At 44.7% G+C, this 23,464-nt stretch overlaps 1 protein-coding gene across 2 annotated transcripts in view; it reads right to left on the bottom strand.

Moving 5' to 3' along the window:
* The window catches only part of LOC129868337 (protein KIBRA-like), a 46,541-nt gene that overhangs the window by 11,828 nt on the left and 11,249 nt on the right, over nt 1-23,464 (bottom strand). For both annotated transcript variants that reach the window (XM_055942229.1, XM_055942230.1), the window contains exons 8-20: nt 16,546-16,695; nt 16,237-16,307; nt 10,273-10,515; nt 8,742-8,831; nt 6,828-7,429; nt 3,608-3,728; nt 2,801-2,971; nt 2,367-2,559; nt 1,906-2,043; nt 1,686-1,750; nt 1,165-1,345; nt 687-857; nt 229-321 (exon numbers count right to left, since the gene is read on the bottom strand). In XM_055942229.1, coding sequence (XP_055798204.1) covers nt 229-321; nt 687-857; nt 1,165-1,345; nt 1,686-1,750; nt 1,906-2,043; nt 2,367-2,559; nt 2,801-2,971; nt 3,608-3,728; nt 6,828-7,429; nt 8,742-8,831; nt 10,273-10,515; nt 16,237-16,307; nt 16,546-16,695 — 2,289 coding nt within the window. The remainder of the gene's footprint in view (nt 1-228; nt 322-686; nt 858-1,164; nt 1,346-1,685; nt 1,751-1,905; nt 2,044-2,366; nt 2,560-2,800; nt 2,972-3,607; nt 3,729-6,827; nt 7,430-8,741; nt 8,832-10,272; nt 10,516-16,236; nt 16,308-16,545; nt 16,696-23,464) is intronic.

Below are 23,464 nucleotides of genomic sequence, written 5' to 3' on the forward strand. Positions count from 1 at the left end.
GACAGATTTCCTAAATTACATTTTTTTAGCTGAATTCCTGGTGATTTTGCAGGATTTCTTTTAAAACAAAAAGAGAAAATCCTGACCAAACACTAAACTTTGGGATGCCTCCCACCTAATAAAAAAAAATTAAATCACTCGCAAGCCAGTTTTGGCCCACGAGCCGCCTGTTGCCAACCCCTGATCTATGTACTTTTGTGGGATGGATACTAAGTGGGTAGTTTCTACCTTCTTCATGCGCATGCTGCGTCTCTCTGATGCGTTCCTGACGAAAGGAGACTTCTTTGACAGAGTGGAGCTGTCACTGTCACTGCGGTTGATCTGATCATCACACAGTAGAACGACAAAAACAAACAGAAAGAAAACAAAGTTGGAACAAAAAGGGCATGAACGACAGCTTCCGTTGGGTTTGGGATGCTTTCCAAAGCTAAGCACAACTGAAAACAGTAGTCAAAGTGAACTGTATTTAACATTTCAGTCATGTAACAGATAACATAAAAAAAACGAGGCTATAGTTAGAGCCTATATAAATAATTCAGTTTGTCTGAATGTGTTTTTGTCTGAATGTGTTTTTGAGTAGATATGTACAAATATAAATGTATATCTAGCATAGATATGTACTACTATATATTAGATATGTACTAAATATGTCTATGTATTGTATGCACTAGAGCGGCTGCCCTCACCCGGCAGATGTACTGGCTCTGGGGCCCAGGGGAGAAGGTCTTGGAGCGGATGATGGTGTTGCCCTGGAAGAAGGCATTCTGCTGGGGAACATGGTGGGGCCGACGCTCCTTTGGCCGGACCACCGAGGAGGAGACATGGTGGTGGTGGCCGGTACTGGTCTCCTTGTTCACCTAGGGACGGAGCAGGAGAACAGTTTACAATGAAGGCTATGTTTTACATAGTCAATCTGGGCTTACAAATGTACTGTTATGTTCAATTCCAACTCTGATCAAGTCATTCATAGTCAAGTCATACAGCACATTTGTTAGTCTGCATATCAATGAGTTTGCAGAACTGTTGAGTTTGAATCAACTGAACACACATGTTTTTACTCAAATACTTCCCATGAACATCATCTGGAAATAGGTCAAATAATATCAAATAAAATAATATTCATATACAGTAGTATTTATAACAGTTAATGGATTCTCCACATACCCTCTCAGCCATGGTTCCTATTCCAGTCGGTTTGGTTGTCACCTCTCCCTCCCATTGGCTGCCGTCAGGATATAGCTCCTCCTCTTCCTCTAGAGGTCCCGCCCCCTCTACGTGGTCATCTTCCTCGTCTTCAAACACTTCACCTTCCAGCTCTTCACTGTGCCTGTAGAGGGTTGAAACACTATCAGACCGACAGAGGGAGGGAGGTAAGGAGAGAGAGGGAGGGAGCAACCTGTCAGTTATTCACCTTCCCCATTCTACATGCGAGGGGCTGTGGGGGAGGAGGGGTGGTTAGTGTGCCTCTGGGCTTTCAACATCTACACTCAATGTCTGAGCTTATTCCCGTGGGAGAGGGGGAAGGGAGGGAACAATTATTCAACTGGGGGAGGTGAGTCTGTGTGAGACACAAGATCTCCCTCATTGACCGTGACGAGTACAGAAGAAGGGCCTATCCTCTGTAGAGGTCATAATGGGGAGGAGAATAACAGGATAAAGGTTCTGTTAGTGAAGGGAGCGCTCACCATTCATCCTCCTCTGGTGCACCCTCCAGACTGCCTGCTACTCTCTCTGTGATGGGGACAGAGCTCTGGAACACACATTGTTACTCATCTGTTACATGCATTCATTACATACAGTATGTTTACACATTCATAACACTTCCATACAGATTCACCTTAACAGATCAATTTCCTTTTGAAATGCAGGCCATTGCTATAGATGATGAATGAATGTCTATGTTACCCTTTCAGACTGCAGAGTCGTCCCAGTCTTGTCCTTGTTATTGATCTGGGGCATGAAGGAGTAGCTGAGGAGGTTGTAGCTCTTGACACATCTCTCCCCAGAGGTGTTGACATCAGCCAGGCTTATCTGAGCACCAGCCTGCCCATAGGACAGGAAGCAGTACAAGAGTTAAAAAGCAGTGTACTGAACGATGTTACACACTGTTGTAACCGACTTCATGCTTGAGACAGTACGGAGTGTTAGGAAGGACAAAAAGCTCTTATCCACTAACAGCAATAAACCACTGTTATATGACTCATTGACAACACAATGGAAAGCTAAAAGGTATACATTGGAATTTCAATGTATACTTAGCAAATACACCACATACAAGTGTTTGCACTGTCTGGGTGTGGACTGTTTGTTATGTTGATACTGAATTGAGAGATGAGTGACAGACCAGCGACAGTCGTTACACTCACAAGACACTCCTCACGGCCGGACAGGCTGGTGTGGCATATGTCCACCCTCAGGGTCTTCTGCCGCAGGGCATTGTGGGCCATCTGGACACCGAAGACTTCGTTGACCTCCACAATGTCCTGGGGGAGAGAGCCGCGCGTCCGGAAGAGGCAGCAGGTGGACTCTGAGCACGGGAGCACCGCCACACGGATGTATCTATGGAGGAAACACACACAGTTAAACACCTCAAGACAATGTACACACAGATGTGTGTACAGTTGAGGACAGAATAAACATACAGTACTTTCAATACAAACAAACCTAATTGATGAGAAGTGGGAACAAAGACATCTACACACAGCATATGCACACAGTCAGTGAAAAGGTGTTTCAAATAACCAAGTAATGACAGTCATTCACTCCTAAAGCAAAGAGAAATGGCAACTTTGCTATATACATTTTGTGGTCTGGTGGCAGTACGAGGACGCTGCAATTGGAGAGCTGCGTGACGAACACGGTGAAGCGCTTGTCTTTCACCTCGTACTTCAGGCCCAGTCTGACCTGGGCACAGCCTAGTGGTCCTCCTCTCTCCTCATAGCCCAGCAGCAGCTCTGCAGGGAGGACTGACCTGGGAAAAGTGACACATACAGGGTTAGATCCACAAAGCTGCTATCAAATACAGTACCATGAAGCAAAACCCGGTTTGTGCATTAGCCACCAACCTTCCATTTGAAGTCATGTCACTGATATTCTAGTGGGGACATCAGTCTGAACAGATCTGGCTACCAGACTTCAAACACCACAGTAAGTTATGAGAGGGACATGTATGTTGCCATCAGTTATGGCCCTCAGGTTCTAGGGTCAAACAGTTCAAACAAAACATAGTACTGCAGACAGCTTGTCTCTTTCTAATAGTAATAGATACATGAATAGATAAACCATTAGATCATACATCTCCAATTTGAGTTCTACTTTTCTGAATAACTTCATTTATATACACATCTAGAAGTTACTGGGTACCCTGACCTAATCCCCCCAAAAATAGAACATCGTGTTTGACCTTAATTACTGTATATACTGCACGCCCTCCTAACATTAGTGCAATGCTAAGTGGATCAGATAGAGGTGTTAATGAAGCACCATCTTTCATTACTATCCGTGAAGGTTCAGGCTACTGAACATGGTCTTAAGTCTTGCTCCAGAGTAAAGCAATTAGGTAGACACCTCTACTCCAGGTGACCCAATGGACTTCTACAGTACCCACCTCGTCTCTGAGGGCTCGTACACCCCGCTGTCACCCGCCACCGACTCATCAGACACTGCTGATGTCACGCCCATCTTCTTAGGCCCCGCCCCCACCGTCCCTCTGGCGTGCACTATGGCATCTAGGGGGAGAGGGGGTTGGAGGAGGAGAGGAAAACAGGGAGGACAAGAGGAGTGTAGAGAAACACCTTGTCACAACCTTTCCCCCATGGCGGCCATGGGAACCGGTGCAGAGTTGCATAGCTGGAGTAAACCATACAGTTAACAGTGCGCTGTAACTTAACCCCCTCTCTCTCCCTCCTCACCCCGGTGTGCCCCCACTCGCAATCAGGTTTCAGGTGCAATCTTGAATTCCACATGAGGTGCACACCCACACCTACAGTGGGGCAAAAAAGTATTTAGTCAGCCACCAGTTGTGCAAGTTCTCCGACTTAAAAAGATGAGAGAGGCCTGTAATTTTCATCATAGGTACACTTCAACTATGACAGACAAAATGAGAGAAAAAAATCCAGAAAATCACATTGTAGGATTTTTAATGAATTTATTTGCAAATTATGGTGGAAAATACGTATTTGGTCACCTACAAACAAGCAAGATTTCTGGCTCTCACAGACCTGTAACTTCTTCTTTAAGAGGCTCCTCTGTCCTTAGGAAATGGAAGACATACAAGACCACTGATAATCCCCCTCGATCTGGGGCTCCACGCAAGATCTCACCCCGTGGGGTCAAAATGATCACAAGAACGGTGAGCAAAAATCCCAGAACCACACAGGGGGACCTAGTGAATGACCTGCAGAGAGCTGGGACCAAAGTAACAAAGCCTACCATCAGTAACACACTACGCCGCCAGGGACTCAAATCCTGCAGTGCCCCCTGCTTAAGCCAGTACATGTCCAGGCCCGTCTGAAGTTTGCTAGAGAGCATTTGGATGATCCAGAAGAAGATTGGGAGAATGTCATATGGTCAGATGAAACCAAAATAGAACTTTTTGGTAAAAACTCAACTCGTCGTGTTTGGAGGACCAAGAATGCTGAGTTGCATCCAAAGAACACCATACTTACTGTGAAGCATGGGGGTGGAAACATCATGCTTTGGGGCTGTTTTTCTGCAAAGGGACCAGGACGACTGATCCGTGTAAAGGACAGAATGAATGGGGCCATGTATCGTGAGATTTTGAGTGAAAACCTCCTTCCATCAGCACGGGCATTGAAGATGAAACGTGGCTGGGTCTTTCAGCATGACAATGATCCCAAACACACCGCCAGCCAACGAAGGAGTGGCTTCGTAAGAAGCATTTCAAGGTCCTGGAGTGGCCTAGCCAGTCTCCAGATCTCAACCCCATAGAAAATCTTTGGAGGGCGATGAAAGTCCGTGTTGCCCAGCAACAGCCCCAAAACATCACTGCTCTAGAGGAGATCTGCATGGAGGAATGGGCCAAAATATCAGCAAGTGTGTGAAAACCTTGTGAAGACTTACAGAAAACGTTTGACCTCTGTCATTGCCAACAAAGGGTATATGACAAAGTATTGAGATAAACTTTTGTTATTGACCAAATACTTATTTTCCACCATAATTTGCAAATAAATTCATTAAAAATCCTACAATGTGATTTTCTGGATTTTTTTTTCTCATTTTGTCTGTCATAGTTGAAGTGTACCTAGGATGAACATTACAGGCCTCTCTCATCTTTTTAAGTCGGAGAACTTGCACAACTGGTGGCTGACTAAATACTTTTTTGCCCCACTGTACTACAGTGGATGAGGTGGAAGCCTGACCTTTCAGTCCAATAAAGTTAGTCTTGAATGGAGGTGTGCGTTACATCACAAGCGCCTGCTAATACAGCTCTCTCTCTCTGGGTCACACTGTGCAGGCTAATACAGCCCTGTCTCTCTCTCTGGGTCACACTGTGCAGGCTAATACAGCTATTTCTCTCTCTCTAGGTCACACTGTGCAGGCTAATACAGCTCCCTCTCTGGGTCACACTGTGCAGGCTAATACAGCCCTGTCTCTCTCTCTGGGTCACACTGTGCAGGCTAATACAGCCCTGTCTCTCGCTCTGGGTCACACTGTGCAGGCTAATACAGCCCTGTCTCTCTCTCTGGGTCACACTGTGCAGGCTAATACAGCCCTGTCTCTCTCTCTAGGTCACACTGTGCAGGCTAATACAGCTCCCTCTCTGGGTCACACTGTGCAGGCTAATACAGCCCTGTCTCTCTCTCTGGGTCACACTGTGCAGGCTAATACAGCCCTGTCTCTCTCTCTAGGTCACACTGTGCAGGCTAATACAGCTCCCCCTCTGGGTCACACTGTGCAGGCTAATACAGCCCTGTCTCTCTCTCTGGGTCACACTGTGCAGGCTAATACAGCTCTCTCTCTAGGTCACACTGTGCAGGCTTGCCATTATGCAACTAAACATCTACTACTACAGGAAACCTATATCCTGCTCCCTGACGTAAACTGAAACACCCATATACACTGAGTGTACAAAACATTAGGGACACCTTCCTAATATTGAGTTGCACCCCCTTTTGCCCTCAGAGAAGTCTCAATTAGTCGGGGCATGGACTCTGCAAGGTGTCGAAAGTATTCAATAGGGATGCTGGGATGTTGACTCCAATGCTTCCCACAGTTGTGTCAAGTTGGCTGGATGTCCTTTGGGTGGTGGACCGTTCTTGATACACATGGGAAACTGTTGAGTGTGAAAAACCCAGCTGAGTTGCAGTTCTTGACACTAAAATTGGTGCACCTGGCACTTACTACTATACCCCGTTCAAAGGCACTTAAATCTTGTCTTGCCCATTCACCCTCTGAATGGCACACACACAATCCATGTCTCAACTATCAAGTCTTAAAACTCATTTTTTAACCTGTCTCCTCCCTTCCATCTACACTGATTTAAGTGTATTTAATAGGTGACATTAATAAGGAATCGTAGCTTTCACCTGGTCAGTCTATGTCTTGGAAAGAGCATGTTCTGTACACTCAGTGTATATTTACGTTCATATCTTAGTGTGTTGCTGACACTGATATTTCTATGACTTGTAATGCGTTTTGTGTGGATCTTAAACATATTCATTCTTTACGGTTCACAATGGACATGAGGACCATACAGTCCACTATACACCAACACTACACAAGTCTACAGTAGCAGGTAAAACAATCGCTCTCCTGACATTAAAAGAGAGCTTAAATAATATCAGATAGACAGAAAGTGACTGTACCTTTAAACATCTCTCCAGCTATGGTATTGGCATCCTGCTCCACCCCTCCAGGGTGCTGCTGCTCCTCCTTGTCCAACCCCAGCCCTAGCTCAGTCAGCCTGCTATGCAGCTCCATGTCCAGCCCCCCACCTGGGCCCCCTGGTCCCGCAAACCTCTCCCCGGAGAGGAATATAGAGTCCGTGACCAGCGGCGAGCAGGGCGGCGAGAGCGACGACATTGAAGACCTCGGCGACAGTGAACTGATCGACCTTGGCGTCTCTGATAGTCTCAGCGCCTGTAGCCTGGTTCTGGCCTCTGCTCCCCCACCGACAACACCCCCCTTGTCACCCGCTCTCTCTCCCCCAGCGACCACCTCGTGTTCGTGGATGGTGGTGATGGAGCTGGAGGGCCGGTAGCTGACCCCTGGGCCACCCTCCTGCAGTAGGGAGTCCAATTTGTTCTGGAAGTCTGGGTCTCTCAGCTCAGGCTGCTCCAGGTAGATATCTGTGAAGCTCAGGGAGGAGGTGGAGCCCAGGGATGACGTTGTGGCCAAAGAGCCCCGGCTGGAGGTCAGAGAGCCACGGCTGCTGCCTGAGGAACACGACAGTGTGCTGGCCGAAAGACTGCAAGAAGAGAGATGGGGAGGAGAGAGAGGCAGAGAGGCAGGGAGGCAGGGAGGCAGGGAGGCAGGGAGGCAGGGAGGCAGGGAGGGAGGGAGGGAGGGAGGGAGGGAGGGAGGGACAGAGAGGAGAGGGTTGGATGAGGAGGAAGATGGAAAGAAAATTTGACAGAAAGAAGGCATAGAGAGGGGAGATGGAGAGGAGAGAGAAAATCAGAGGAGAGGATGGGGAGGAGGAGAGAACAATACAGAAAGAGGGCAGCGAGAGAGAGAAAATTGGGGGCAGCAAAAAGGAGGGAGCGAAAAGCGGAGTGGACGGGGGATAAAGGGAGAGAGAGGACCACAGTGTTAGAAGAGCTAGGAGCGTACTCCAACCAAATTTTCCTCATTTTGTTCTCCTCTGTTCCCCCATCTTTTGGCCCTCAGTAACTTCAAATGCAGTGTCTACTCGACAGAAAACATAGTAATTAAAGCTTGGCAAGCTCATTAGGAAAGACACAGGGGAGTTTTTCTCTGCATCTCAGCCCTTTGATGTATATCAGCTAGAAACAGGATGAATTATACATGATAGGAACAAAAACAGAGAGAGAAAGAGACTAACACTATTGTTGAAGTTATTTGTTTGATTAAACGAGAGTATGAAGAGCACCTTTTGAAAAAAGCTTTAATACATATATGACTCTCTTACAGAGATATCACATCTTATAAAACACAGCTTCAGTTTCAGAGTCCATTTTTGAAACACACTCCTGTTTCAGAGCTGAAATTCAAATTGACTTTACAAAAACAGTATAGTATAGGTATAGGACACATCTTAAGCTTTTAGGGTAAAGGTTAAATTCGCAATGTCATATCCCTCTCTCATTCTCTTTTAAGACCAACAGTCCCTCATAGAACTGAATGAATCATACGAGCCACTCAGAAGATAAAATACTGTAGTCTAGAATCTTATGTGAATTTATGGAGCTCTATAAATGAAAGACATTCGTTTAAGATGAGGTGAATGTAGACCTTTGAAGACCCTGGATTGAAGTTTCACTCCTTCCCCTCAAAGGGTTGTGGGTAGGCTCAAGGCACCAGGCAGGGTTGTGAGGTAAATCTAAAATGCCAAGCCCTCCACAGTTAAAATGTTGCCCATGTCTCCAAGGTCTTCTTATTTATTTGGAATATGCGCATTCAGTTCAGTTGTGCAATAGGAGTTTACATTTTAAGTCGATACATTTAAGTGATTGTACCTCCTGAACTGGCAGCGTGGTAGTGGTGTGTTACAGCTGGGTGACAGTTGCTGAATGTGTTGTTTAGGCGAGTAAATGTACCTCTTGAGCTGAGTGTGTAGTGATGAGGCCAGGCGAACCATCTCCTCCAGCTCTCTCACCAGCTTGTTCCTCTTACAGTGCAATCTCAATCTGATAGAAAAGACAAAACACCAGAAATGTTAGGTAAAAAAAATGATAATGTAGTAGCAAGCAGAAGAAACAATCAACTACATGACCATACAATTACAACATCTTAATACAATGTTCTTACAAACAAAATAATTACAGAATTATAAACAGTTATAAGAGCTAAAGGTTATTTTCTTCCTCAACGAGCAGATACTTCTGACTTTAGATATTAAACCAGCTTGTTAAAAAAGGCTATTTTGCGTCCACCCTACATCCCCTGTTTGTGATGCTTGGGTTACATATGGGAGAGAGAGATGAGTGGGGGAGAGTGAAAGAAAATTAGAGCAGGAAAGAGGATATATGGGAAAGTAAGAGAGAAATAGAAGAGAAAGAGCGAAAATAGGCCTAATTGGTGTAGTCCCCTTGGTTACCCCATCCAGAGTGCAGATTTCCAACAACTAAACATTAAGTATGGACCTTAGAGAAGGCTAGTTCCAGGTAAGAGGCTAGGGGGAGGGACTTCTACACTACACTATCAATGTCTATGGTCTGTGATCCAATCACAACCATGAACCAGGAATGTCATGAAAAAGGGCTATGCGGATCAAAGCATCCAACACAACAAAAAGAGCAGAGGTAACCAACCGTGTGTTGTGTGTCTTGGAGTTAACTCTTACAGGGTTGACAGACTAACATTTTGTAAACAGAGTGCAGTGCTTTTCAACCTGGTTGACAGTAATGTTGATTGAACCCTGCAAGAGGTCAATGTGTTTTCCATAGTTAGAAACCAGAATGAACACTATTTGTTTAGCTCTCTGTAGGCCCAGAGCCAAGGGGTCCCATCTAACAACAGGTCCCCATCAGGGAGTAGACCTTCTGGGTTTATGTAACAGTCATATTACTTACACCATGTCTTTTCACTGCAGTTAAAGTACAGTAGAGTAGGTTGTTATCAGCAGGGCAGTGGGCCTTGCTCTGCCTATCTATTCCCTGTCAGTGAATATACTGTAGCCTAGTTCCAGCGGGGTTTCAATGGCCTCCTCTCTCCTTCACGCAACAGCCCCGCTGACCCGTTCCCTCACTAGCATTAACAGGTGCTGTATAAAACAAATTTAAAAATGCACTCTTTTTGCGAGGTGCTGACTAATGGAACACAAACTCCAAAAAGTGGCAAAAGTTCACTGAGAAGAGAGAGTGACTAATTTCATCTCCTGTATTATTGTATGTGACCATGATGCTTTCCTGGTGTGCAGCTCTGTTCCCTTTCTCATTTATCCCTCTTTCCCTGGCCATGATCACTCAATATGTCTGCAAGCCCCATGTTGACCAAGGTTTCCCCCACCTTTACTGCCCAAACAATTTAGCCTCACACTGTTCTAATTAAACAATTTTGTGTTTGCTGCCCACAATGTTTGCAGCGACTTTGCACCCCGCCAAGTAGCTATAAATCCTCTCCCCTCACCTCTCGGTCAGGGCCTTGCTCTGGTTGTCCCTGGCAGCCTGCAGGTCTCTCTCAAGCCTTTTCTTCTGTGTCTCTATCTTCTCCTGGTCATCAGGCACTTTCTTGCAAGGCTTGATGTATTGCAGCTCCTTGAGTAGCTCCTCCTTCTCATTGATGAGGATGAGGCGGTCACGCTCTGGGTCCAGCAGCCCTGGCCATGCCTCACTGTCCAGCTTGGCTATCTGCACCTCGATGGTGGCAATCCTGGAGGTGGAGGGAGGAGAGCACAGAGAGTGTATATTTAATGTTCTATTATGTTGTATTTATATGTTCTCCTTTTCTAAGGCCCTGCAATAGACTTGAGTCCAGGGGGTGTACTTGTACATCAAGCTGCCTGATGCTACAAAAACAGGAAACAGGCTCCTACGAGCCGTTCCAGCTCACACAAGCCAAGGCTTCTTGTAAGGCTACTTAAGTTCTATTTAATTGTGTGGAGGAGGGAAGGTTTAAAAGACATATGACTTATTAGGCTTCTAAGTCATTATAAGGGCTCATGAGCTAATCAAATGGCTACCAACACTATTTGCATTTCACCCCTACTCTTTTACACCACTGCTACTCTCTGTTATTATCTATGCATAGTCACTTTAATAACTCTACCTACATGTACACAATACCTCGACTAACCGGTGCCCCCGCACATTGACTGTACATAGTCTCGCTATTGTTATTTTACTGCTGCTCTTTAATTACTTGTTACTTATATAACTCAGCAAAAAAAGAAACGTACCTTTTTCAGGACCCTGTCTTTCAAAGAAAATTTGTAATGATCCAAATAACTTCACAGATCTTCATTGTAAAGGGTTTCAACACTGTTTCCCATGCTTATTCAATGAACCATAAACAATTCATGAACATGCACCTGTGGAACGGTCTTTAAGACACTAACAGCTTACAGACGGTAGGCAATTAAGGTCACACTTTTCAGGGAAGTTACGAACCAATATACACAGGCAGTTAGGAAAGCAAAGGCTAGCTTTTTCAAACAGAAATGTGCATCCTGTAGCACAAACTACAAAAAGTTCTGGGACACTAAAGTCCATGGAGAATAAGAGCACCTCCTCCCAGCTGCCCACTGCACTGAGGCAAGGAAACACTTACCACTGATAAATCCACAATAATTGAGAATTTCAATAAGCATTTTTCTACGGCTGGCCATGCTTTCCACCTGGCTACCCCTACCCCGGTCAACAGCTCTGCACCCCCCACAGCAACTTGCCCAAGCCTCCCCCATTTCTCCTTCACCCAAATCCACATAGCTGATGTTCTGAAAGAGCTGCAAAATCTGGATCCCTACAAATCAGCTGGGCTAGACAATCTGGACCCTCTCTTTCTAAAATTATCCGCCACAATTGTTGCAACCCTTATTACTAACCTGTTCAACCTTTCTTTCGTATCATCTGAGATCCCTAAAGATTGGAAAGCTGCCACGGTCATCACCCTCTTCAAAGGGGGAGACACTCTAGACCCAAACTGTTACAGACCTATATCTATCCTACCCTGCCTTTCTAAAATCTTCGAAAGCCAAGTTACCAAACAGATCACCGACCATTTCGAATCCCACCGTACCTTCTCCGCTATGCCATCTGGTTTCTGAGCGGGTCATGGGTGCAACTCAGCCACGGTCAAGGTCCTAAACGATATCAAAACCCCCATCGATAAGAGACAATACTGTGCAGCTGTATTCATCGACCTGGCCAAGGCTTGACTCTGTCAATCACCACATTCTTATCGGCAGACTCAACAGCCTTGGTTTCTCAAATTACTGCCTCGCCTGGTTCACCAACTACTTCTCTGATAGAGGTCAGTGTGTCAAATCGGAGGGCCTGTTGTCCGGACCTCTGGCAGTCTCTATGGGGATGCCACAGGGTTCAATTCTCGGGCCGACTCTTTTCTCTGTATACATCAATGATGTCACTCTTGCTGCTGGTGATTCTCTGATCCACCTCTACACAGACGACACCATTCTGTAAACTTCTGGCCCTTCCTCGGACACTCAATCAATCAAGTTTATTTTATATAGCCCTTCGTACATCAGCTAATATCTCGAAGTGCTGTACAGAGACCCAGCCTAAAACCCCAAACAGCTAGAATGCAGGTGTAGAAGCACGGACACTGTGTTAACAAACTTCCAGACGATCTTCAACGCCATACAACTCTCCTTCTGTGGCCTCCAACTGCTCTTAAATGCAAGTAAAACTAAATGCATGCTCTTCAACCGTTCGCTGCCCGTACCTGCCCGCCCGTCCAGCATCACTACTCTGGACGGTTCTGACTAAGAATATGTGGGCTACTACAAATACCTAGGTGTCTGGTTAGATTGTAAACTCTCCTTCCAGACTCACATTAAGCATCTCCAATCCAAAATGAAATCAAGAATCGGCTTCCTATTTCGCAACAAAGCATCCTTCACTCATGCTGCCAAACATACCCCCGTAAAACTGACTATACTACCGATCCTTCATTTCGGCGATGTCATTTACAAAATAACATCCAACACTCTACTCAGCAAATTTGATGCAGTCCATCACAGTGCCATCTGTTACCAAAGCCCCATATACTACCCACCACTGTGACCTGTATGCTCTCGTTGGCTGGCCCTCGCTTCATATTCGTTGCCAAACCCACTGGCTCCAGGTCATCTATAAGTCTTTGCTAGGTAAAGCCCCACCTTATCTCAGCTCACTGGTCATCATAGCAGCACCCACCCGTTGCACGCGCTCCAGCAGGTATATTTCACTGCTCATCCCCAAACATAACACCTCCTTTGGCTGCCTTTCCTTCCAATTCTCTGCTGCCAATGACTGGAACGAATTACAAAAATCCCTGAAACTGGAGACTTATATCTCCCTCACTAACTTTAAGCACCAGCTGTCAGAGCAGCTCACAGATCACTGCACATAGCCTATCTGCAAATAGCCCATCCAACTACCTCATCCCCATACAGTTGTTTATTTTTTTGCTCCTTTGCACCCCAGTGTCTCTACTTGCACATTCATCTTCTGCACATCTATCACCCCAGTGTTAAATTGCTAAATTGTAATTATTTCCACACTATGGCTTATTAATTGCCTTACCTTATTTGCACACATTGTATAGACTTTTCTATTGTGTTATTGACTGAATGTTTGTTAATTCCATGTGTACCTCTGTGTTGTTGTTTGTGTCGCACTGCTTTGCTTTATCTTGGCCAGGTCGCAGTTGTAAATAAGAACTTGTTCTCAACTAGCCTACCTGGTTAAATAAAGGTGAAATAAAAATTTAAAAAACAGTTGTGAAAACTTAGGACACTAAAGAGGCCTTTCTACTGACTCTGAAAAACACAAAAAGAAAGGGTCCCTGCTTATCTGTGTGAATGTGCCTTAGGCATGCTGCAAGGAGGCATGAGGACTGCAGATGTGGCCAGGGCAATACATTGCAATGTCCGTACTGTGAGACACCTAAGACAGCACTATAGGGAGACAGGATGGACAGCTGATCGTCATCGCAGTGACAGACTACATCTAACAACACCTGCACAGGATCAGTACATCCGAACATCACACCTGCGGGACAGGTACAGGATGGCAACAACTGCCCGGGTTACACCAGGAACGCACAATCCCTCCAATGCTCAGACTGTCCGCAATAAGCTGAGAGAGGCTGGACTGAGGGCTTGTAGGCCTGTTGCAAGGCAGGTCCTCACCAGACATCACTGGCGACAACATCGCCTATGGGCACAAACCCACCGTCGCTGGACCAGTCAGGACCGGCAAAAAGTGCTCTTCACCGACGAGTCGCGGTTTTGTCTCACCAGGTGTGATGGTCGCGTTTATCGTCGAAGGAATGAGCGTTACACCGAGGCCTGTACTCTGGAGCGGGAACGATTTGGAGGTGGAGGGTCCGTCATGGTCTGGGGGCGGTGTGTCACAGCATCATCGGACTGAGCTTGTTGTCATTGCAGGAAATCTCAACGCTATGCGTTACAGGGAAGACATCCTCCTCCCTCATGTGGGATGAGATGTCAGTGTTCTGCCATGGCCAGCGAAGAGCCCGGATCTCAATCCCATTGAGCACGTCTGGGACCTGTTGGATCGGAGGGTAAGGGCTAGGGCCATTCCACCCAGAAAAGTCTGGGAACTTGCAGGTGCCTTGGTGTAAAAGTGGGGTAACATCTCACAGCAAGAACTGGCAAATCTGGTGCAGTCCATGAGGAGGAGATGCACTGCAGTACTTAACTTCTTATGGCTGAGGGCAGTATTGAGTAGCTTGGATGAATAAGGTCCCCAGAGTAAACTGCCTACTCCTCAGTCCCAGTTGCTAATATATGCATATTATTAGTATATTTGGATAGAAAACACTCTGAAGTTTCTGAAACTGTTTGAATGATGTCTGTGAGTATAACAGAACTCATATGGCAGGCAAAAACCTGAGAAAAAATCCAACCAGGAAGTGGGAAATCTGAGGTTGGTCAATTTAACTCAGCCCCTACTGAAGATACAGTGGGATATTGGTCATGTTGCACTTCCTAAGGCTTCCACTAGATGTCAAACGTCTTTAGAAACTTGTTTGAGGCTTCTACTGTGAGGTGGGGCTGAATGAGAGGGGTATGAGTCAGAGGTCTGGCAGAATGCTTTGAACTCGTTCATGTGAGAGCGAGCTCTGTTCCATTTGCTTTTCTGAAGACAAAGGAATTCTCCGGTTGGAACATTATTGAAGATGCATGTTAAAAACATCCTAAAGGTGGATTCTATACATCGTTTGACATGTTTCTACGGACTGTAACGGAACTTTTTGACATTTCGTCTGCTCCTAGTGAACGCGCTTCGTGACTTTGGATTTGTTCACAAAACGCGCTAACAAAAGTAGCTATTTAGACATAAATGATGGACATTATCGAACAAAACAAACATTTATTGTGGAACTGGGATTCCTGGGAGTGCATTCTGATGAAGATCATCAAAAGTAAGTGAATGTTTATAATGTTATTTCTGACTGCACAATATGGCGGATATCTTTGTCTTGTTTGGGCTCTGAGCGCCGTACTCAGATTATTGCATGGTTTGCTTTTCCGTAAAGCTTTTAAAAAATATATATCTGACACAGCGGTTGCATTAAGAAGTGGATCTAAAATTCCATGTATAACACTTGTATCTTTGATCAACGTTTATTATGAGTATTTCTGGAAAGATGTGGCTTTCTGCAAAATCACCGGATGTTTTTGGAACTACTGAACATAACGTGCCAATGTATAATGAGATTTTTTTATATAAATATGAACTTTACCGAACAAAACAAACATACATGTATTGTGTAACATGAAGTCCTATGACTGTCATCTGATGAAGATCCTCAAAGGTTAGTGATTCATTTTATCTCTATTTCTGCTTTTTGTGACTCCTGTCGTTGGCTGGAAAAATGGCAGTGTTTTTCTGTGACTTGGCGGTGACCTAACATAATCGTTTGTGGTGCTTTCGCTGTAAAGCCTTTTTGAAATCGGACACTGTGGTGGGATTAACAACAAGATTACCTTTAAAATGGTATAAGATACTTGTATGTTTGAGGAATTTTAATTATGAGATTTCTGTTTGAATTTGGCGCCCTGCACTTTTCACTGGCTGTTGTCATATCGATCTCGTTAACGGGATCGCAGCCATAAGAAGTTAATGCAGCTGGTGGCCACACCAGATACTGACTGTTACTTTTGATTAACCCCCCCCATTTGGTCATGGACACATTATTCCATTCCTGTTAGTCACATGTCTGGAACTTGTTCCATTTGTCTCAGTTGTTGAATCTTATTTTCATACAAATATTTACACATGTTAAGTTTGCTGAAAATAAACACAGCTGACAGTAAGAGGACGTCACTTTTTTTGCTGAGTTTATATATAGACTGATGGGTTGGGAATGATGGGAATGGGTCATCTGGGTTACACAAGTTACCTTCTATTTGCTTCTTCATACTTCAGGCTCAGTCGCACCTTCTCTGCCAAGTTGTTGGTGTTGGTCACAAACTATATCAAACAAAAATCAAGGTGTGTGACAACGCTACATTCTGATCAATTAGTGACGCAACCAGTATCTGTGCATTGTAACCTTGTTCCTGTTCATTGGGGCACACCAAAGGAAAACATTTTGAGACGGAAAATTAAAACAAAGCATTTCCTATTGGACAAGTCCAGGTATTCGCTCACAATTTCAGTCTATTAACTTCCGTGCCAAATGAACAGACCCCCCCCCCCCCCCGCTCACCTCAGCAGGTATGTTGGTCTGGGATCCGGTTTCGGAGTAGAGGCGAGGGATGGACAGCTCAGAGTTGGCCAGGGAGGGGCTACTGCCCCACAGGTCAGACTGAGAACCCACTGAGTCCAACTGGAAGCCATCCTTAAGCACCGCTAGTTTCTACAGGGAGAGGAGACCAACACATACAGACTTAACAAAATCAGAGATAGTGAAATCAAAATGGAATCACGCATAGTATGTTTTATGACCTTTGCTGTGTGTCTTACATTCACAAAGCTCCTATCCTATGGTTTAAATCTATAACACATATCATCATCAGAGATAAGCAGTTACCTGTGTCTCTGTCTAAAAAGGAAACACCAACATAAAGTGTCCTAAAACCTGTTTGGGATAGGGGGCAGCATTTTCACTTTTGCATGAAATGCGTGCCCAGAGTAAACTGCCTGCTACTCTGTCCCAGATGCTAATATATGCATATTATTAGTAGTATTGGATAAGAAAAACACTCTGAAGATTCTAAAACTGTTTGAATGATGTCTGTGAGTATAACAGAACTCATATGGCAGGCGAAAACCTGAGAAAAATCCAACCAGGAAATGGGAAATCTGAGGTTTGTAGTTTTGCAAAGCTTGGCCTACCGAATACACAGGGTCTATGGGGTTAAGTTGCACTTCCTAAGGCTTCCACTCGATGTCAACCGTCTTTAGAAACTTGTTTCAGACTTCTGCTATAAAGGGGGGAATGGGAGCTAAATGAGTCAGTGGTCTGGCAGAGTGTCTCAGGCTCGTGACGCACTCTCCCGACAGAGTTAGCTCTCGTTCCAATGCTTTGCTACAGACGATGGAATTCTCCGGTTGGAACATTATTGATGATTTATGTTAAAAACATCCTAAAGATTGATTCCATACATCGTTTGATATGTTTCTACGACCTGTAACGGAACTTTGAGTTTTTTTCTGGACCTAGTGCTCATGAAGATGGATTACTGGGCTGAACACGCTAACAACTAGTGGCTATTTGGACATAAATGATGGACTTTATGGAACAAATCAGTCATTTATTGTCAAACTGGGATTCCTGGGAGTGCATTCTGATGAAGATCAAAGGTAAGTGAATATTTATCATGTTATTTCTAACTTCTGTTGACTCCAACATGGCGGAAATTTCTTTGGCTGGATTGGGCTCTGAGCGCCGTACTCAGATTATGATTTTTCCGTAAGGTTTTTTTTATTTTATTTTTTTTATCTGACACAGCGGTTGCATTAAGGAGAAGTCTATCTTTAATTCTGTGAATAACACTTGTATCTTTTATCAATTTTTATTATGAGTATTTCTGGGATTTCTGTGGCTATCTGCAAGATCACCAGATGTTTTGGAATCAAAACATTACTGCACGTAACGCGCCAATGTAAACTGAGATTTTTGGATATAAATATGCACATTATCGAACAAAACATACATGTATTGTGTAACATGATGTCCTATGAGTGTCATCTGATGAAGATCATCAAAGGTTAGTGATTCATTGTATCTATATTTCTGCTTTTTGTGACTCCTGTCTTTGGCTGGAAAATGTCTGTTTTTTGACTTGGCTCTGAACTAACATAATCATATGTTGTGCTTTCGCTGTAAAGCCTTTTTGAAATCGGACAAATGGAAGATAAACAAGATGTTTATCTTCCATTTGCTGTATTGGACTTGTTAATGTGTGAAAGTTACATATCTCAAAAAAATATTTTTTAATTTCCCGCGCTGCCTTTTCAGCAGAATGTTGGCGAGGGGTTCTGCTAGCAGTACGCCTGCGCTAGAAAGGTTAATATGGTGTTGGGCCACCATGAACCAGAACAGTTTCAATGCACCGTGGTATAGATTCTACAAGGGTCTGGAACTCTATTGTAGGAATGCGACACCATTCTTTCACAATACATTCCATAACTTGGTGTTTTGTTAATGGTGGTGCAAAACACTGTCTCAGTCGCCACTTCAAAATGTTCGATTGGGTTGAAGCCTGGTGACTGACATGGCATATATCATTTTCATATTTATCAAACCATTCAGTGACCACTCGTGCCCTGTGGATGGGGGCATTGTCATGCTATGTGGGCATAACCATGGTACCCAAAAGAATGGCCTGCCCTATATTTTTATACATGACCCTAAGCATGAGGGGATGTTAATTTCTTTATTATTTCAGGAACCATACCTGTGTGGAAGCACCTGCTTTCAATATACTTTGTTTCCCCCAAATACTCAAGCGTTTCAATATTTTGGCAGATACTTGTAGACGAGTACTGTACATTGTATGAAGATGTGTTTTTGAAATGTGAAACCTTTTCGCAACAGTGGCCAAAAACAGTAACCTACTGTTAAATCTGTGCTGATCTTCAAGGTTGTTGATAGATATCATACATGGCTCAGCACTGAAGCATGGAGTGGAATAAACCTCATCTTGACTATTGTAAACACTTAAAGTAGAAACAGCAAAGAAGACGGCCACTGAGGCTCCCCTTGGACACAATGCTGACTGAGTAGGGCAGGCTTCATACAGTACAGTTACATGCACAATGATATGATTGTGAATGGTCAGAATAATACACTGAACAAAAATATAAGCAACATGTATGCAACAGTGTTAGTCTCATGAGCTAAAATTAAAGATCCCAGAACTTGTCCATACTCACAAAAAGCTTATTTCTCAAAAAAGGTTGTGCACAAATTTGTTTACATCCCTTTTAGTGAGCATTTCTTCTTTGTCAAGATAATCCAGCCACCTGACAGGTGTGGCATATCAAGAAGCTGATTAAACAGCATGATCATTACACAGGTGAACCTTGTGCTGGGGACAAGAAAAGGCCACTCTAAAATGTACAAATTTGTCACACAATACAATGCCACAGACAACTCAAGTTGAGGGAGTGTGCAATTGGCATGCTGACTGCAGGAATGTTCACTACAGCTGTTGCCAGAGAATTGAATGTTCGTTGCTCTACCATAAGCTGCCTCCGTCATTTAGAGAATTTGGCATAAAGTCCAACCGGCCTCACAACCGCAGACCACCTCGCCAGCCCAGGACCTCCACAGCCGGCTTCTTCACCGGCAAGATCGTCTGAGACCAGTCACCCAGACAGCTGACGAAACTCAGGGAGTATTTCTGTCTGTAATAAAGCCCTTTTGTGGGGAAAAAGTCATTTTGATTGGCAGGTCCTGGCTCCCCAGTCCTCCCAGGCCCACCCATGGCTGCACCCCGGCCCAATCATGTGAAATTTATTTCAATTGTCTGATTTCCTTATATGAACTGTAACCCAGAAAAAAAAATCTAAATTGTTGCATGTTGCGTTTTTGTTCCATATAGATCGATTTATACACACACAACATCAGTCTACCTTACGGGACTTTGATAAATGCAGAAAATAGCCAATCAAAATAAACGTTCTACCACAGTGACCATGGTTTGTTTGTGACGCGTATTTTTCATTCTGAGTTTGGACATACAGTGCCATTGGAAAGTATTCAGACCGCTTAACCTTTTCCACATTTTGTAACAGCCTTATTCTAAAATGTATTGTTTTTTTCCCCCTCATTAAATGTACACAATACCCCATAATGACAAGCAAAAACAGGTTTAGAACATTTTGCTAATTTATTACAAATTTAAAACTGAAATAACAAATTTGCGTAAGTATTCAGACCCTTTACTCAGTACTTTGTTGAAGCACTTGTCAGGTCTCTCCAGAGATGTTCGATCGGGTTCAAGTCCGGGCCCTGGTTGGGCCACTCAAGGACATTCAGAGACTTGCCCCGAAGCCACTCCTGTGTTGTCTTGGCTGTGTGCTTAGGGTCGTTGTCCTGTTGGAACGTAAACCTTCACTCCAGTCGGAGGTCCTGAGCGCTCTGGAGCAGGTTTTCATCGAGGATCTCTCTGTACTTTGCGCAGTTCAACTTACCCTCGATCCTGGACTAGTCTCCCAGTCCCTGCCGATGAAAAACATCCCCACAGCATGATGCTGCCACCACCATGCTTCACCGTAGGGATAATGCCTGGTTTCCTCCAGATGTGACGCATAGAATACAGGCCAAAGAGTTCAATATTGGTTTCATCAGACTAAAGAATCTTGTTTCTCATGGTCTGAGAGTCTTTAGGTGCCTTTTTGGCAAACTCCAAGCGGGCTGTCTTTTACTGAGGAGGTGGCTTCCATCTGGCCACTCTACCTTAAAGGCCTGATTGGTAGAGTGCTGAAGAGATGGGAGAAACTTCCAGAAGGACAACCATCTCCACAGGAGGAACTCTAGAGCTCTGTCAGTGACCATCAGATTCTTGGTCACCTCCCTGACCAAGGCCCTTCTCCCCCAATTGCTCAGTTTGGCCAGGCAGACAGCTCTGGGAAGAGTCTTGGTGGTTCCAAACGACTTTCATTTAAGAATGATGGAGGCCACTGTGTTCTTGGGGACCTTCAACGCTGCAGACATGTTTTGGTACCCTTCCCCAGATCTGTGCCTCGACACAATCTTGTCTCAGAGCTCTACGGACAATTCCTTTGACCTCATGGCTTGATTTTTGCTCTGACATGCACTGTCAACTGTGGGACCTTACCTAGACAGGTGTGTGCCTTTCCAAATCTACAAACCAGTTTTTGCTTAGTCATTATGGGGTATTGTGTGTAGATTGCTGAGGAAAAACATGTAAATCCATTTTAGAATAAGGCTGTAACGTAAACAAAATGTGGAAAAAGGGGTCTGAATACTTTCCGAAGGTAACGTATACCCTACATCGCCAGAAGTATGTGGACACCTGCTCGACGAACATCTCAATCCAAAATCATGGACATTAATATGTAGTTGGTCCCCCATTTGCTGCATAACAGCCTCCACTCTTCTAGGAAGGCTTTCCACTAGATGTTGGAACATTGCTGTGGGGACTTGCTTCCACACAGCCACAAAAGCATAGTGAGGTCGGGCACTGATGTTGGGCGATTAGGCCTGGCTCGCAGTCGGAATTCCATTTCATCCCAAAGGTGTTTGATGGGGTTGAGGTCAGGGCTCTGTGCAGGCCAGTCAAGTTCTTCCACACAGATCTCGACAAACCATTTCTTTATGTACCTCGCTTTGTGCACAGGGGTACTGTCATGCTGAAACAGGAAAGGGCCTTCCCTAAACTATTGCCACAAAGTTGGAAGCACAGAATCGTCTAGATTTCCCTTCACTGGAACTAAGGGGCCTAGCCCAAAGCATGAAAAACAGCCCCAGAGCATTATTCCTCCTTCACCAAACTTTACAGTTGGCACTATGCATTTCGGGCAGGTAGTGTTCTCCTGGCATCCGCCAAACCCAGATTCGTCCGTCGGACTGGCAGATGGTGAACCGTAATTAATCACTTCAGAGAACGTGTTTCCACTGCTCCAGAGGCCAATGGCGGCGAGCTTTACACAATTCCAGCCGACACTTGGCATTTCGCATGGAAACCCATTTCACAAAGCTCCCGACGAAGTTATTGTGCTGACGTTGCTTCCAGATGCAGTTTGGAACTCAGTAGGGAGTGTTGCAGAGGACAGAAGATTTTTTACACGCTTTGTGCTTCAGCACTCGGATGTCCCACTCCTAGCCGTTTCCACTTCACAGTAACAGCACTTACAGTTGACCAGGGTAGCTCTAGCTGGGCAGAAATTTGACCAAATGACTTGTTGGAAAGGTGGCATCCTATGACCATGCCACGTTGAAAGCCACTGAGCTCTTCAGTACAGGCCATTCTACTGACAATGTTTGTCTATGGAGATTGCATGGCTGTGTGCTCGATCTTTTTACACTTGTCAGTAAGGGATGTGGCTGAAATAACAGAATCCACTCATTTGAAGGGTTTCCACATACTTTAGGTCATGTAGTGTAAAGTTTATATGTGAAACCAATTTCGAAGATGCACACTTTGTTCTTCTGAAATCACTTCGGTCGCGCAAAAGGAAGAAGTTCGTGCTAGAACACGTGCGGATCAAATACACCGCTATCACGCTGATTAAGGCGTTTGAAGGTCCTAATAATTTGAAAGACTGCTCAGAAAATCAGGTATTTTAATCTGCGTATGCTTACTTAAAATATGACCTTACGCCGAGATTAAGATAAGCAAAGTAAGGTGTTTACATGACTAATGGAATAATTGGTCTACTGCCACAATCAGTTTAATATCTAATTATTTGTGATCATGTAAACGTACTCATACACTGCAGTCAGACATACACTACAAAGCCAACACACATACAACTGAACTGTCAGTGGCAGAAGGCTGGGAAGGCATCCCAGTGGGGGGGAAGATAATCATGGGGGCTATGCATTATTAAACACAACCCAGCCCCTACTAACAAACACGTTTGTTGTTTTCTACAGCTGCTGCCACCAAGATTAAAAGTGGGGCATGTGTGTGTATATATATATATATATATATATATATATATATATATATACACACACATGTCCCACCCCACATTTCCTCAGCGGAGTAGGCAGGCGAATACCACCCACGCACTCCTCTGTCTCAGCTTCTAAGTCTCAGCCTGCTGGTGCATCATTGACTGAGCAGCAAAGTCATGGCAGGAATATGTACGAGTATGTTTGTCTGTCTGTCACTCAGCCGAGGGGACGCAGGGACATGAGGGGAGACGGAGAGGTTGCAGGGGACAGAGGAAAAGAGGGAGGGTGATGCCCCAGCGGAGGGAAAACTGAGCCGTGTGAGACGAAGAAGTACCCGTCTACCAGAGACCGAGGGATTGTGCGTTCCTGGTGTAACTCGGGCAGTTGTTGCTGCCATCCTGTACCCGTTCCGCAGGTGTGATGTTTAGATGTACCGATCCTGTGCAGGTGTTGTTACACGTGGTCTGCCACAGAGAGGACGATCAGCTGTCCGTACTGCCTCACTGTAGCACTGTCTTAGGCATCTCACAGT

This window comes from Salvelinus fontinalis, chromosome 13 (assembly GCF_029448725.1).
Source record: "Salvelinus fontinalis isolate EN_2023a chromosome 13, ASM2944872v1, whole genome shotgun sequence".
Classification (NCBI taxonomy): Eukaryota; Metazoa; Chordata; class Actinopteri; order Salmoniformes; family Salmonidae; genus Salvelinus; species Salvelinus fontinalis.